General features: G+C 52.9%; 1 protein-coding gene across 10 annotated transcripts in view; it reads left to right on the top strand.

Moving 5' to 3' along the window:
- Positions 1-14,481, top strand: part of FLNB (filamin B) — a 134,852-nt gene that overhangs the window by 115,277 nt on the left and 5,094 nt on the right. For 7 of the 10 annotated variants that reach the window (XM_023765008.1, XM_006101504.3, XM_006101503.3 and 4 more), the window contains 5 exons: positions 2,178-2,444; positions 3,058-3,195; positions 4,907-5,022; positions 8,408-8,540; positions 11,192-11,368. In XM_023765008.1, coding sequence (XP_023620776.1) covers positions 2,178-2,444; positions 3,058-3,195; positions 4,907-5,022; positions 8,408-8,540; positions 11,192-11,368 — 831 coding nt within the window. The remainder of the gene's footprint in view (positions 1-2,177; positions 2,445-3,057; positions 3,196-4,906; positions 5,023-8,407; positions 8,541-11,191; positions 11,369-14,481) is intronic. The other 3 variants (XR_002832319.1, XM_023765009.1, XR_002832320.1) reach the window with 3 other exon arrangements.

Raw genomic sequence — 14,481 nt, 5'->3', positions numbered from 1 at the left:
CGGGCATTGGAAATCAAGGCCCTATGGGTGACTTACTTTTAAAATTTCAGTTATAGTAGTGTTTTTAATGCTTATTTTCACAGAGGCCCATTCAGGAAAAATAAATCTGTTTACCTGCTATCTTTTTCTTCTTCCAAATGAAAATGGCTGTGTTGCATCCCCTGGGGGGAAATAGATACGCTCTTAGACTTTTCATTTAGTTTTTGTCGAATAGAATAACCTCGGTGAGAGATCTGGCCTGGCTGATGCCAGTGTCTGGAAGTTTTAAAGAGACGTCAGCCCAGCAGCACCTTCTAATTCCCATTCATCTCCTTCGTTCCTAAAACTGGAATGAGGGCTGTGCTGCAAGGCTGGCTGGGGGCGGGGGGCACATCTAGCCCTTGGGCCATAAATTGTTCCCCATGGGGCCAAATTAGTCAGCAAATCGCCGTAGTCTTTCTGAAATGTGGCCCAGGGTCGGTCTGTAAAGAAATCCCCCAAAGGGAAGGCGCGGAGGCCCCTCTCCCCGCAGCCGGCACGTACTGAGCCTCTGGTTACCCAGGTTCTGTGGGACGGACCAGCTAGTCTCCAGATGACCTTCCCGTCCTGGTCTGGCGAGGGGCCCCTTTCCTGCCCGGGGTTCCCATCTTTCCTAATACGTCGAGTAGCTTTGCTCTGCCCTCTGAGCAATATTTGACGGGTTCTTCCTGTGTAGACACCAGTCACGTGTGAATGTGGTAGCAGCCTCATTGCTTTGGTGTCCAGACAGGACCGCTTGAACAGAGCTGGGTCGTGACCATAAAGTTCCTGGCTAATGACTCCACAGGACTGCATTTCGTGTCTGGCGCCCCACCCTTCACTGGGTTTTCTCATTTCACACGCACCCAACGTCTGTGCCTCAGCTCCTGCAGTCAGTGATCTGTGCCGTGGGCCGCTGTGCCAGGCTGCGGTCACATCGCGTGGGGCTGCTGGGCCGCTGTGTCTCAGATGCTGCGATGCCTTGCCAGCTGCCCTCCAGAACGTGAATTGGTGCCCGTTTCCCTCTTTCTTACCAGCACGGGGCACTGGTGTTCCCTCTCACTTGGATCAGTCAGATGGAAAAATATGGTGTCCAGTGTTGCGTTTCGCTTCCCTGCTCACTGGTGAAGGGACGGTCTTCTTTTGCTTTACTCCGCTCGTTTTGCAAATTATCTGTCCCCTCTGCCTCCCGGTGTCTTATCTTTGTGTGATGTGGACGGTTACCCTTTCTCTCTAGGCTTCTCTGGCGCTTGACTCCTTTTCACCCTTTTCAGTGACTTGGCACCAGAGGACTCGGTGAGACTCACTCTTCCCCTCGTTGCCTGAATGGTTCTCTTCTGTCAGTTAGAATGGAGGACGGCTCACCAGCTGCCCGGCGTCCTCGGACCCAGGCCCTGTGTGGGGACCCTGTCCTCAGCCTTCCTCCCTTCCTCTGTCCTCAGGGCTCACAGTCCTGCGCTGCCCAGCCCAGATCCCGTAGGGCTGGAGGGTGCAGTTTCGCGTGGCTCTAGGTGATGGCATTACTCGGTCGCCAGCATGTGGCGTGCCCGTGCCCACCACGTCAGTGCAGGCACAGCCCTTGGCATGGCACGAGCCCTCGGACGAGGCGTCGCTTTTCTGCAGCGTGGCGTCTGGTCTTGGGTTTGCTCGGAGCTCTGCTCACGCATGGTTTCCCATTGGCTGCTGGGACTGGCGCGTGTTCGTTCACCTTTTCCTCTAAATGCATTTCATCTTGTTGCCGAGAAGAAATGCCAAGGCTCTGTGAGAGGAGGGATGGCACCGCTTGTGTTTTCTGCCCCCATGAGCATGACGATGGCCACGTGTCCGCTTGGGCTTAGGAACATCTGAGCTGTCGGAGTTTTTGTATTTATGTCCTGTAACTGTCAGCTCAGGCACTGGTTTGAAACTGATGTGTGGCGTTCACTCCAGCCAGGAAGGCTGCGAAAGTGCTCAGTGCCCTTAGAATGTTCTTTGCACTGGTGCCTGGGAGGGCCTGGCTCTTTCCCTGCTGCCACAGTCCCCCAGGGATTTAAGGGAGACGGGAGGGCAGGCGTCCAGACTGCGCACCCCACACCCCACGCTGCACCCGCCTAGCCCTCTGCTGCTTGCCCTGCACGTCCTGTTCTGCTGGGCCCGCACGCTAACCCTTCTCCTTCCCCCCACCTCTCACTCCCTTTCAGAAATCGACAGCAGCGACATGTCGGCCCACGTCACCAGCCCCTCCGGCCGCGTGACCGAAGCAGAGATTGTGCCCGTGGGGAAGAACTCGCACTGTGTTCGGTTTGTGCCCCAGGAGATGGGCGTGCATACAGTCAGCGTCAAGTACCGCGGCCAGCACGTGACCGGCAGCCCCTTCCAGTTCACTGTGGGGCCACTGGGCGAGGGGGGCGCCCACAAGGTCCGGGCAGGAGGCCCCGGCCTGGAGAGGGGAGAAGCAGGAGTTCCAGGTGAGCGATCGGCAGGCTTTTTCCTTGAGGAGAGTAAGGGCTCAGCTGGTGGTGTGAGCACCTTGCGCTCTTCACCCTGTTCTAAGGAGACGACTGTGTGTGTGAGATTCTGATGGGTGGTATTAAGGGGCATTCTTTACAGCGAGGCTTCTCTGGCTAAATTCATTCGGCAACTGCTCGTTGACCCACTGGGCAACCTGTGATGGCAGGAGCCTGTCATCAGTTACTGTGTGTGGTGCACCTTGGAGCAGAGGGGAGCGGAAGAATGAGGCTATTTGCAGAGCAGCCTGCAGGGCTGATGTTCTGTGGAACACGCTAGGTTTCCACAAAGCCCACTGTGAAGGTGCCTTCAATGGTGGGTGCTGGTGGGGAGGCCTGTGGGGACAAAACTAAACATGCTCCTCTTTCTCTGGCTTGGCGTGGGTGTGTTCAAAAGATGACCGCAAACTTTGTGTCATCATGGGTGGGACCTAGGAGACACGCAGTGCCTTTGCTTGGATGCTGCTGGGGCCGGGGAGAGAAACGGCCTGTGAATGAGAGTGACCAGTGTTGCAGGGCTGGGCAAGAGGGGCCTCAGCCACACCCCGCCACTAACCAGGTGTTTCTCTCTCAGCCGAGTTCAGCATCTGGACCCGGGAGGCAGGCGCAGGGGGCCTCTCCATCGCTGTTGAAGGCCCCAGCAAGGCTGAGATAACATTTGATGACCATAAAAACGGGTCGTGCGGTGTGTCTTATATTGCCCAAGAGCCTGGTATGTATTCAGGAGCCAACTGAAGACTTTTCTTTGATTGGGGGTGGCTCGGTGGTGAGGAGCAGAAACCCGTGGAGCGAGCTCAAGTAAAAGGAGTTGATCTCTACGGGCACGTGGAGCGCTGCCTAGAAATCCAGGGGCAGAAATGCAGCCAGGCCTCCAAGGGGCAGGAATTCTAGTTCTCATTGTCTGTCTTTCTCCCTCAGCCTGTCTGCTTTGGGCTTCATTCAGCTGCTCATTCTTCCTGTTGACCAACCTCGGCCACTGGCCTGTGGGACTGCCCAGAAGAGGGGTTTTACCTGGTATCTGCCCTCCCTGGAGCAGGGTCCTCTACGTTTCGTACCATGAACTCCTCTGGCATCTAAAGCCTATGGGGACATCGTTTTGAAACACATATAACATCTATATGTGTTATTGACTATTAATTACATCTATATATAAAAGGCTAAGCAACCGTCCAAGTGTCCGACTGGTAGCTATGACATGCACTGACCACCAGGGGGCAGACGCTCAATGCAGGAGCTGCCAAACTGCGGTGACTTGGCAGCAACGGTTCTCGGGTGATGCACCTGGAACCAGAGAGGAGGGAGCCCGATTCCAGGGTATGTCACCCAAGAACCACCCTCTCGCAATCCAGGACCCCTTGGGGGATGTCGGAGAGCCGGTTTCGGCCCGATCCCTGCAGGCCAGTCCGAGGGACCCCACCTGCCCGAGGGACCCTTCTCACTCCGCAGATGCCCTTTGAGCTGCGGCAGCGCCTCAGGTGCAGCCAGCCCAGGAGGGACCACAGGAGGTTGACTCCAGGGCATATCTGGCCCTTCTCTCCCAGTCCCACCCCACCAGCCACCTTCTAATTAATTTCCTTTCAATGTGCACAAATCCGTGCATCGGGGCACTAGTTGGATTATAATAAAAATCAATTATATCAAAATGCAGTTATCAGAATCTTACAGGAACATATATGTAACATAGCAAGGTACGCATGTGTTCATTGATACATTAAATCTAAAATTGGGTGACTACCCTAATTTCAAAAAAATTGGGTGACTACCTTAATTTCAAAATAGTGATGAGTATAAATGAGATGTCAAAGTATATGTAAAACTGTAAAATGATATGAAAGTATCTGTGAACCTTGTTGGTGACAAAGTCACAAGTACTTTTTTTTTAAACATTTTTATTGATTTCAGAGAGGTAGAAACATCAATGATGGGAGGGAATAATTGATCAGCTGCCTCCTGCATGCCTCCCACTGGGAATTGAGCCCACAACCCAGGCATGTGCCCTGCCCAGGAATCAAATCGTGACCTCCTGGTTCATAGGTCGATGCTCAACCACTGAGCCACGCCGGCTGGGCTGTCACAAGTACTTTTAATGTGCTGTGTTTTCTTGTCAACATTTCTAAAGAAAGGAAATGCTAAATATCAGCTAGAAGTTTAGTGAAAGCAAAGATGTAATTTTTTCCCCATTCAGGTCTTACGGATCTCCTGCGTTCTATACAGAGGCCCTTTGGGGGACCCTGAGGACTCAAGTTCAGAATCTCTACCCTTGCCCTCTCATGTTGGCCCTGCCTGAGCCAGGCAACCGGCCCTAAACCGATCAGCGAGGCCATGGAGGAGGGCAGGGTCTCTCTGAAGGCATTTTCACAGGAGGCCTCACTGTAACCGCCTTCCTGAATCTCTGAAATGATGGGACTTTCTTGTCCCCACAGGTAACTACGAGGTGTCTATCAAGTTTAACGATGAGCACATCCCCGAAAGTCCCTACCTGGTGCCGGTCATCGCGCCCTCGGACGACGCCCGCCGCCTCACTGTTATGAGCCTTCAGGTGAGACGCAAGGAAGCATCCATGTCCTTGGCCACAGGCCAGCCAGTGAGACCCTGGACTCCCGAGGCCGCTTCAATCCCCGTCGGTGCTAAGGGTCCCAGCCCATTTTGACCACAGATGTTTCCCTTCTCTTTGCAGAGTCAGCTCCCCACTAGGTTAGGACAGGAGACAGTTGAGGGAACAAAACAGAGCCACAGTCAATAAAACAGCTCAGTGTTTGGGGACAAGTTTGTTTTTTAAATATTTATTCAAGAGAAACAAAGGAGGCCCATTAATAGTTGGTTAAGGGCTAAGGAGAGCTTTCAAAACAAAGCTAACAGTCCAGTGATGTGTAGCCTGCAGTTACTGGCTTCTTTTTCCTCAAGGAAATCCATTGTGTTTTATTTTATTATGATGATTTATTTATAATAAGTGTGCTGGGCACCTTGCTAAGAACTTGGTCAGTGTTACCTTATTAAACCCTTTGAACAGCCTGGTGAGTGGGCTTCTCTTGACCCCATTTTAAAGATGGAAAAACTGAGGTACAGAGAGCTTATGGCTGCCAGAAACCAGCTAGTATGAGGCAGAGTGAGGTCTTGTGGTTTCAGAACATATGAGGTCTTAACTGTGGCCTCCTTAATCCCCACCTTGGGATTGTGGTAGGTGGCTGCATAGCCAAACCTATTGCAATGCCAGGAAATGCAACTTTTCTCCTGTCTTAAACAGGTCACTGAATTCAAGGTTGCATAGGGGCCTTCAGCCAAACGAAGAACCATTGGGAGATGCTTTGCATCTTTGCTCAGGACACTGAAAAATAATGAGGTGTCTGAACCAGGAGTAGCAGCAGTTCAGTTGTGCAGTAGCACCAGAATCTCAAAGTATGCGTTCTGGTTAAAGGGCCTTTTAAATAGCCTTCCACGTCCCCCTAGTTCTTGAAAATCCTGGATCGATGAAAACCCAGTCTCATATCTCAGACGGGCGATACCACTGGATCTAGTCCCTCCACGTGGTTTATTTTTGAGATTTCCACCTCCCCCCGAGGGGCATTGGTACCGCTAGTTGTTCCCAGCATGGCAGAGCCCCAGCAGGATCACCTCCGCAGATTGAAGAGGCCTCATCTGGAGAGAACCGGGGTGCCCACTGGTCGCCGTGGTGCAGATGTTTTTCTTGTGTTTCATTTAAAGGCTTCTTAGCAGAAGTTCCTTTTGTGCCGACTTAACTAAAGCCGAGGGGGGGAGGTAAACCCAGCGCCTGTGGAGGGCAGACAGCTGCCTTCGCGCACCTGGAAGGTGTCTTTCGGACCTTCCGAGGCGTTTATCTCCCTCTTGAGGATTTAGCGGCAAACGGATTCAGGTAACCTCATGGTTCTGTCCAAAGGGGGCTGATCTGCAGGAATCCTCTCCAGCGAGCTTTTCTGTGGAGTCCTCTCATCACAGTTTGGTCGTCAATATTTAAATAAGTACGCAGCGGGCTGTATATCCGGCAAGCGGGGCAACAGGCGGGTCAGCTTGGTCCCTGTTCCTCCCGGGTCACTTGATGCCGAGCGATACGTAAATTATTTATCGGAGGTTTACTGGAGGCCCGCACAGCGACATCTGGGCCTGGTTAGGGGAGAGAGGCACGTATTGTTTTGTCTTGCTTTTGAGGCTTTTTAGAAAATTGGAGTCGGCTGGCATTTTGTGGAGGAGGAGGAGGGGGTGGAGGGATGGGGCTGGGCTGGCGATCAAAGACTCCATCATAATTTTGAGTTTGGTCTCTAACCCCAGTCTGTGACCGCGAGGGCTGTGCAGCCTAATAGAATGTTCTGAAACAATGGAAATGGCCCCCATCTTCTCTGTGCAATGTGGTAGCCACTAGCCACATGTGTAGCCACTCGCTAGTATAAGCGAGGAACTGCATTTTAATTATTTAATTTTTATTAATTTAAATCTAAATATACAGTGATATAGCCTCATGTGGCCGGTGACCACTGAATTAGGCAGCCCAGTTTTAGAGCCTTGCGTCTAAGACGCGGGCGCTGGACCTACAGCCTCGGCATCGCCTGGGAACTTAATAGCATCCTAGAGCCCTAGGCCCCACCCCAGGCCCGCGGAATCGGAATGAGCGTTTTCACAAGGCCCCTGGTGCTTCAATTGCACATTAAGTGTGAACCCTGCTGCTGTAGAGTCATCTGAGCAGTGGCTGCCCAACCCAAGTTTACATCAAAACTGCTGACTTGTAAAATGCTGCTGTTCAGGATTGGCTGATCTTAAAATACCTGAAGCACCTAAACTTCTAATCCCTTCTCCCCAGAGAGGCTATAGTTTCCGAGACAAAGCATGGAGAGTGAAGCTGACCCAGTGACTAGCACCGGTTATACTTGTCTCTCTTTTTTTTTTTTTTTTAAGGGTACACACAACTTCAAAATGCATATTTTTTAAACATATTTTTTGTTGATAGTATTATAGATGTCTCCCATTCCCCCCCCTTACCCCTATCTTCCCAGCCCCAGCTCTCCTCCTCCCCTCCCCCCGCCTCCACTATCTATTGCCCATGTCCATGGGCTATGCGTATAAGTATGTAAGTTCTCTGTTTATCTCTTCTCGTCCCCCCGACCCCACATCGAGGTATGTCAATCTGTTCCAGGCCTCTATGCTTCGGGTCTTAGTTTGTTGGTCAATTCATTTTGAAAAAATGCATATTAATAGTCAATAACCTGACATTTCTGAGCCTTTAGGTATGGGTGAAGCATTATGCTGAGGGCTTTGAATGCATCACTTAATTTCATCCTCACGGCAACTCTCTGAGATGGATCCGGTTATTACGCACATTTTACACACAAGGCGACTGAGGCTAAACGAGGTTAAAGGTTAAACGATGTAGTTATAGGTCTGGGAAATGGGAGTGGCCCAGGTCCTGCTGATTGGAAGCCCTGTGTGGTGCCCACGGCCTCCCTTTTCCTGTGCAGCCCTTGACAAGTTTGTTAAAAGTTCCTCCATTCCTACCCTCCAGATAAAAAATAGCAGTGACATAAAGCGTTGTTCCTATTCCTGAGTGTATGGTTTTGTCAGCCGCCAGGCTCCTCCTCAAAGGAGGGAGGGCCTTCGTTTTTATTTTTTATTTTTTTTTTTTGATGACCTGTTTGGGATGCTGAAACAATAGTCCTATTGATCAGGATGTCTCAAGTCTTCAAACCCCGTAACCTCTTCCAGATGGTCTGGGCACCAGACCCACGCAGCTGTGCGCCTCTGCTTTCTGATATTAATGCTAGAAATGTGGAATGAGCCACCTGCTCCTGTTGGGTGTGGCTAACCGTGCTGGGCCTGCTTGCAGGAGCACTGTGCCCAGAGTCCCGGCCTGGGTCAGTGTGTGCCACTGAGCAGGCGTGCCGAGAGCCGTAATATTGTCTGATGTATTGAATTCTCAGGAATCGGGATTAAAGGTTAACCAGCCAGCCTCCTTTGCTATAAGGCTGAATGGGGCAAAAGGAAAGATTGATGCAAAGGTGCACAGCCCCTCCGGAGCCGTGGAAGAATGCCATGTGTCTGAGCTGGAGCCAGGTAAGCCGTAGGCAGGGTGTGCGGTCCCAGCACCAGCACCCCCTCCCCCCCAACATGCACCCTGATGGAGGACCAGCCGGCCTCACCAAGGCCAGTGAGCCCTCAGATTCCCTTTGCTGTTCTTGCCAGACATTGCTTGTAAATTAGGGTGTAAACATTGCCAAGGGCAGACAGGGGGACACTTTGAGATTTAATAGCCTCCCTTTTATTCTTGTTTTTGTTCCTGTTCCTCCTCCTCTCTCCCTCTTCCTCCTTCCCCCTCCTCTCTCTCTCTCCTCCTCTCTCTCGTCTTTTTTTTTTAAATACTGTTTTAGTTTTTCATATTCCTTTCACATTACAGTCATTGTGATTTTCTCTCATATTTTAACAAAATCTTACAGATTTTATTATATTGTTGAACTTATAAGTTCACTTTGACCTGACTTCACTCTGAGAAAAGGTCAATGATGTTCATCTTGCAATTTAAAAGAGAATCTGGTGGTGCCGTGTACAGATCTTATAACATAGGAACCAACTCCTGAAACCTGTATGTTCATGTTGACCAATGTCACCCCAATAAATTTAATAAAAATATTTTTTAAAAAGAGAATCTGGGTCTCCAGGATGCTTCACAGGAGGCCCAGGACGCTTAATCACATAAGATCTCGCCTGCTTCCTTGACGCATGGAATTCCGATGTCAGTCACTTTGAGACGTTTTGCCAGTGAACATTAAGTGTCAGAGACTTGGCAAGACGTGACTCTTGCTCACAAAGAGGAGCTCAGAGTCAAGTAAGGACCTGGCCGCAGCCTGCAGAGCACGTGAGGACCTGTGTGGTCACCAGGACCACAGGATTGAGAACCAAATGGTGAAGTTGGTCAGAGCAGGAAAGGAAAGCGTTGTGCCTTGCCAAGGTCAGGAGGGCTTCTCAGAGGAAGTGAACTGACCGTGGGCCCTGATGCATGAGGAAGAGCCCTTAGTCACTGCCCTGATTGGGCATTTGCTGTGGCCCTGCCACGTGTACAGTGAGGGCAGAGATCAAGGACCGGGGTCAGCATTACAGATCTTCCCTCGGGGCAGAACAGGAAAGGGCAGTGAGGAGCTTTAGAAGACACAGTGTGTCTGTGTGGGGGTGGTGCCCTGATCAGATCTTGGTGTAAGTCTGACCACATCATAGAGAATGTGTTGAAATATCTGAAAGCAGAGTGGTCTGTCTGAGAAAATAACAATCAGCAGCGTTGGAATAGAGAGGGGGAACTTAGGCCAGAGAACTGTAACACTTGGTGACCAGTTTGGCCATAGGGAATGCATGTGAATTCAGAAAGGTTACATGTAGCTTGGTGATTGGGTAGAAAGATGATGCAGCCATGGGTAGGTGAGGCCTTCGTGAGAGTTTTGAAGTGTCCCCAAGATATCCAAATAAGAAAGTTTAGTAGATCTCTAGAGCTACTGGGATTTAGCCAACAAGTGAAGTTTGGTATCTGAGACCGTCAGCATGCCACAGTTAGGATGCTGTTGGTTGCAAATTATGGAACACCCAACTGAAGCCAACTCCCACAATAAAGGGGTCTGTTCATTCACATCACTGGAAAATGCCGGGTCCCAGGTGCAACAGTTTAATTCAGCCGTGCAGCTGTGTCCTCCAAACCCCCGAATGTCTCTGCTCTCTCTTCTGCTTTGTGGGCCTCGCTCTGAGACCGGCCTTCCTCTTGGTGACAAGATGGTTGCAGACCCTGGATTTCCCGTCGTCACACCACACCAATCATCTCTCCTCAAGAGTCTTTCCCAGAATCTAAGATACTCCTTTTCCAGAGGTCTCCTGCCAACTTCCCTCCTGTCTCACCAAACACTGAACACACGTGCCATGTGCTAATGGATGGCGTGGAGAAAGAGGGGGGACCCCCCCCCCCAGTCAAAGATCATACCTGATGTGGGGGTGGGGTCGCCTTCCCTTGAAGCATATTGGCTTTAAGGGAGGAGGCTGTTGGGGAAGTGCCGTGTTGAAGGGTGTGAATGGGCAGTTGCATGCAGATGTTCATCAGAGGAGAGGAGGGTTTGGGTGGAGCTTTGGGGGACAAAAATTCTGAAGAGGTGAAGGGTGAGAAGAGGGAGAAAACAGACCTACCTGCATCCCAGGTGAGTGCTTCAAGGAGGAAGGGGTGGTCAGGTGATGCACGATAGGTCGGTGGATGTTGCAGGTGTCCCTTCCAGGGAACAGTTACCATGCCACATGCTGTGACCTAAGCTCACAGTGAAAAACTTGGCTGTTATTGGGGGGGAGGGGGGGTGTAGAGGTGTGGGGGAGGCAGTTGCCAGCTTGGAGCTTAACTGAGGAGTATTGGCCCCAGTTGGAACCACTCTTTCCCCCTTCAAGTGGCCAAGTAGAGAAACTTTGCAAGAAGTGAGCTTTCATAAAGGCCGTGTTCTCCTGAGCAGAGGCCACAGAGGAGGAAACAGAACCTGAGATTTGGATGCATTTCCCAGAGGGCTGGCTGAGGACACACAAGCAGCCCCGTCTGGCTTTGAAATCCAACCTGTGGGGCGCCAGGCTTTCAGGAGAACCGTTGTCTCATGAAAGATTTAAAATTGGCCTCGTGGGGCTGCGTCCTGTCCTGGGTCCTCGCTGCCTCGGTGGGGCCCGCTCTTACCCTGTGCTTTTTCTCACTCTCCCAGATAAGTACGCGGTTCGCTTCATCCCCCACGAGAACGGCGTCCACACGATCGACGTCAAGTTCAATGGGAGCCACGTGGTTGGAAGTCCCTTCAAAGTGCGCGTCGGGGAGCCTGGACAAGCGGGGAACCCGGCCCTGGTTTCTGCCTACGGCGCGGGGCTTGAGGGGGGCACCACAGGTAACACACTGCCTCCCCCTCTCCTCTTCAGCTGAGCCGGCTCCAGGGACAGAGCCAGGTGGCAGTCCCCAGGCCTGTGCGCCTGTCCCCAGGGACACTGGGATGAGGTGCACTCCGGAGGCCCTCGTGCTCATTACCGCGTGCTGTGCCTCAGCTGGCTTCCCCTGCCAAGTTCCCGGGCCGTGGGGCCGGAATGCTGATACAGAGGAACACGGCCCAGCACCATTCATTCCGAGGGTTTCCTTGCCTGAGCAGAATTCATGATGCATGTAACTGGCCTCCTGGGCGGTCCCTACCCATTAGTGCCTCTAGTGGTCCCCAGGCGCCCAGAAACGCACTGAATGGGCAGTAATGCCTGTCATGGTCTATCTCCTCTTTTGATTCTCTGGTCCTAATGGAGGAGGAGAAAAGTCTGAAACAGTTGAGGAATTCCGAAGCTTTGGGACTTGTTACAATTTATTTTTAACCTTTGCTGCAGATGAGACACTTTTGATTGTGAAAAATTTAGTCAGCGACAATGTGTATAAAGTGAAACGTATTCCATCTCTTTGCGTCTCCTTCCTCCCTCCATCTGGTCCAGGAGGAAATGGCTCACAGCTCAGGGGAGGCCCTTGGGGTTGTCTGTCAGTCTTCATTCTTGGTCGCATGGTTGCTTAGCTGGCTGGTTCACCAGAAAGGTAGACACATACTGTGGTTTTGTTTTTATTTTACAGAAATAATCTTAATGCACATATTGTACCGCTTGCTTTTTGCCCTTGACATCTTAAAGAACTCTCCATGTCAATACATACCCCCCCCTTGTAATGGCTGCAGTTGGTGTTCAGACGGTGACCCTAGAGGTGGGCGTCGGGGCGTGTCCAGTGCGTGTCCTTACGCAGAGGCAGGGTGGGAGGTGTCCAGCCGTGCTTCTCTGCAGGGAAAGTCCAGGCGTGGGCTCTCGGGGACACGGTTTGCATGTGGGTGTTGATTTGGGCCCCCAGGAAGGCCGCCCGGTCCCAGTTTCCGGAGTCCCTCGTGTGTGGGCACTGCTCTTAGTGTCCCCCGATGGGGTGAGTGGGACAGAGCAGACCCGCCTCCCCATGGCCAGGGGGTGAGAGTCCTAAATGGCCCAGGTGCCCTGCTCAAGGGCAGGAGAGAGTTGACCCGCTGATGTCCCACCTGGGACTCTGGCCAAACAGTGGCCTCAGCAGAACCACCCGTGGGGGTGGCACAAGCGCCTCTGGACTCCCCGGGCCCATCTGGCTCCACACTGAACGCTGGTCCAGGAGCGTGTCCTTTGTTTAAAGGCATAGTATGGTTTCACCCTAAGCGGTGTCCATTGCACAGATGAGGAAAGTGAGACTCAGAAGGTTGAGTCACTTCCCAAAGCTTACTTAGCTGCAGAGAGCAGAACCAGGACTCCCCCCCCCAGGCCCACACCTCAGAGCCTGTGCCCTTCACCCCTGAGTTTTGCTGCCTCCCCAAACGTCTGGCTCCCCCAGGGGCAGAGACTGCACCTGTGGCCCACTCAGCGGTGGTGGTGGGGTCACAAGCCAGGACCCCGTCCTCCGAGCTGCCGTGGAATGTTTCCCAGGCAGCAGTGCACGCCTTTGGCCCCTGGCAAGCCACCCGCCGTCGGAGCCCAGGTGGGGTCCTCCTGGTACTTGGAGCCACCGCAGGCCTTGGCCCGGGCCCCACAGCAGCCACTGAGGTCTCCTGCAGCCGCCAGCAGCCGCCTCTGCCCCCTGCTGGGTCGCACCTGCTGTGGCGGGGCCTCTGTGCTTCCTCTTGGCTGTTCCCGGGCCTTCTCAGGAGCTCTGGTTTCAGGCTGTGTTTTGCAAGCGCTGGACGCCGCTGAGAGGAGCTGGTCTAGGGAGACTCCCAGCCGGGCAGGAGAGGCACAGAGCACGCCTGTTTCAAACCCTGTGTAAATATTGCTCTTGTCAAGGGGAAGGCGTCTTGTTTTCCTAGCCCTCCTGCTCCCAGCCTTTCCCCAAATACCCGTCCGAGGGTTACACAGCTGCAGTGTGCACGGAATGAAAAGGTGGCTGTGCTCGCTGCCCGAGGGCCTGGCGGCCTCACCTTCGGGACAGAGCAAACGTCCCTGTGTTTTTATGGGTGGGCTTGCTGGATCTTTTGGCTCGAACCTTAAACGGTCCGTTCGCAGGTTTGGGAGCAGGGCAATCGGGAAGAGACTCTGCTGCAGAGAGTGGAGAGGCTGGGAGGCAGACCAAGGAGTCCAGGCTGCCTGGGTGGGAGCGCAGTGTCCCGAGGAAAAGCTCCAGGAGTCCCAGTGGGCAGGAACAGGGAGCCCCTTCCCTCCTCGCCCGCCTTGAAGGTGCTTTGCACACACATGACAGTCACGGGAACTCGGCTGTGCGTGCGGGCTGCCCGGGATGTTCGGGGTGTCAGTGGTCAGCTGGAGGCGGTGGTGAGGGGGACTCCTGCGTGGGGATCCTTTCTCCTGTCTTCTCTCGGGCATGTGCGTCCGCTTCACGTTGAACAGAGCTCCTGTTTAAATCTCCATGGTGCCATTTTCTAGCCGTGTGACTCATTGAGCCTCCACTTCCTTCCCATAAAAAGGGAATAACGAGGGCGCCCACCAGGCAGGCTGTCCCAGGTACCTCTGGGCCTCTGATTCCTTATTTCCCTTTCCCACCGCATCTTCCCTGCCCTCGGGCCACGCAGCCAGGAGGAACCGAGTTTTCTCAGGAATGGAGCCGCTTGTTGAAAAGGGTGGGGCTCCTTCCCACAGCCAGGCCTTCTCCACGTGGAGTATCTCTCCATGTCGTCTTCGTCTGGCAGCTCCTTCCTAGGATGCTGTCCTGTGCTCGTCACCACCCGCCCCCACAGCCGCTGCAGCAGCTGCTGCCTGAGGGGCTTCAAGGCTGCGCAGTTTAGATGCAGGGCTGAAGTCGGGGGCAGGGTGCTGGGTGGGGAGTGCTGGGACCAGAGCCTCGAGAGCTTCCAGAAACAGCTGGGTTGTGTTGGGGAATTGCATGATAGCAGCTCCTTTGTTTTATTGATAACCAGAACAATCATTCTTTCTCTGGCCTGGGAGCTGTAATTAAACCAAAATAGTTCCCAGCTGGGACACGTCCAGGGCTCTAGAGAAAGCACAGCCCTGCATGGGG

Source organism: Myotis lucifugus, unplaced genomic scaffold, assembly GCF_000147115.1.
Source record: "Myotis lucifugus unplaced genomic scaffold, Myoluc2.0 scaffold_366, whole genome shotgun sequence".
NCBI classification, from domain to species: domain Eukaryota; kingdom Metazoa; phylum Chordata; class Mammalia; order Chiroptera; family Vespertilionidae; genus Myotis; species Myotis lucifugus.
The sequence above is the reverse complement of the archived record's forward strand: the minus strand, read 5'-3'. Positions and strand labels throughout refer to the sequence as shown.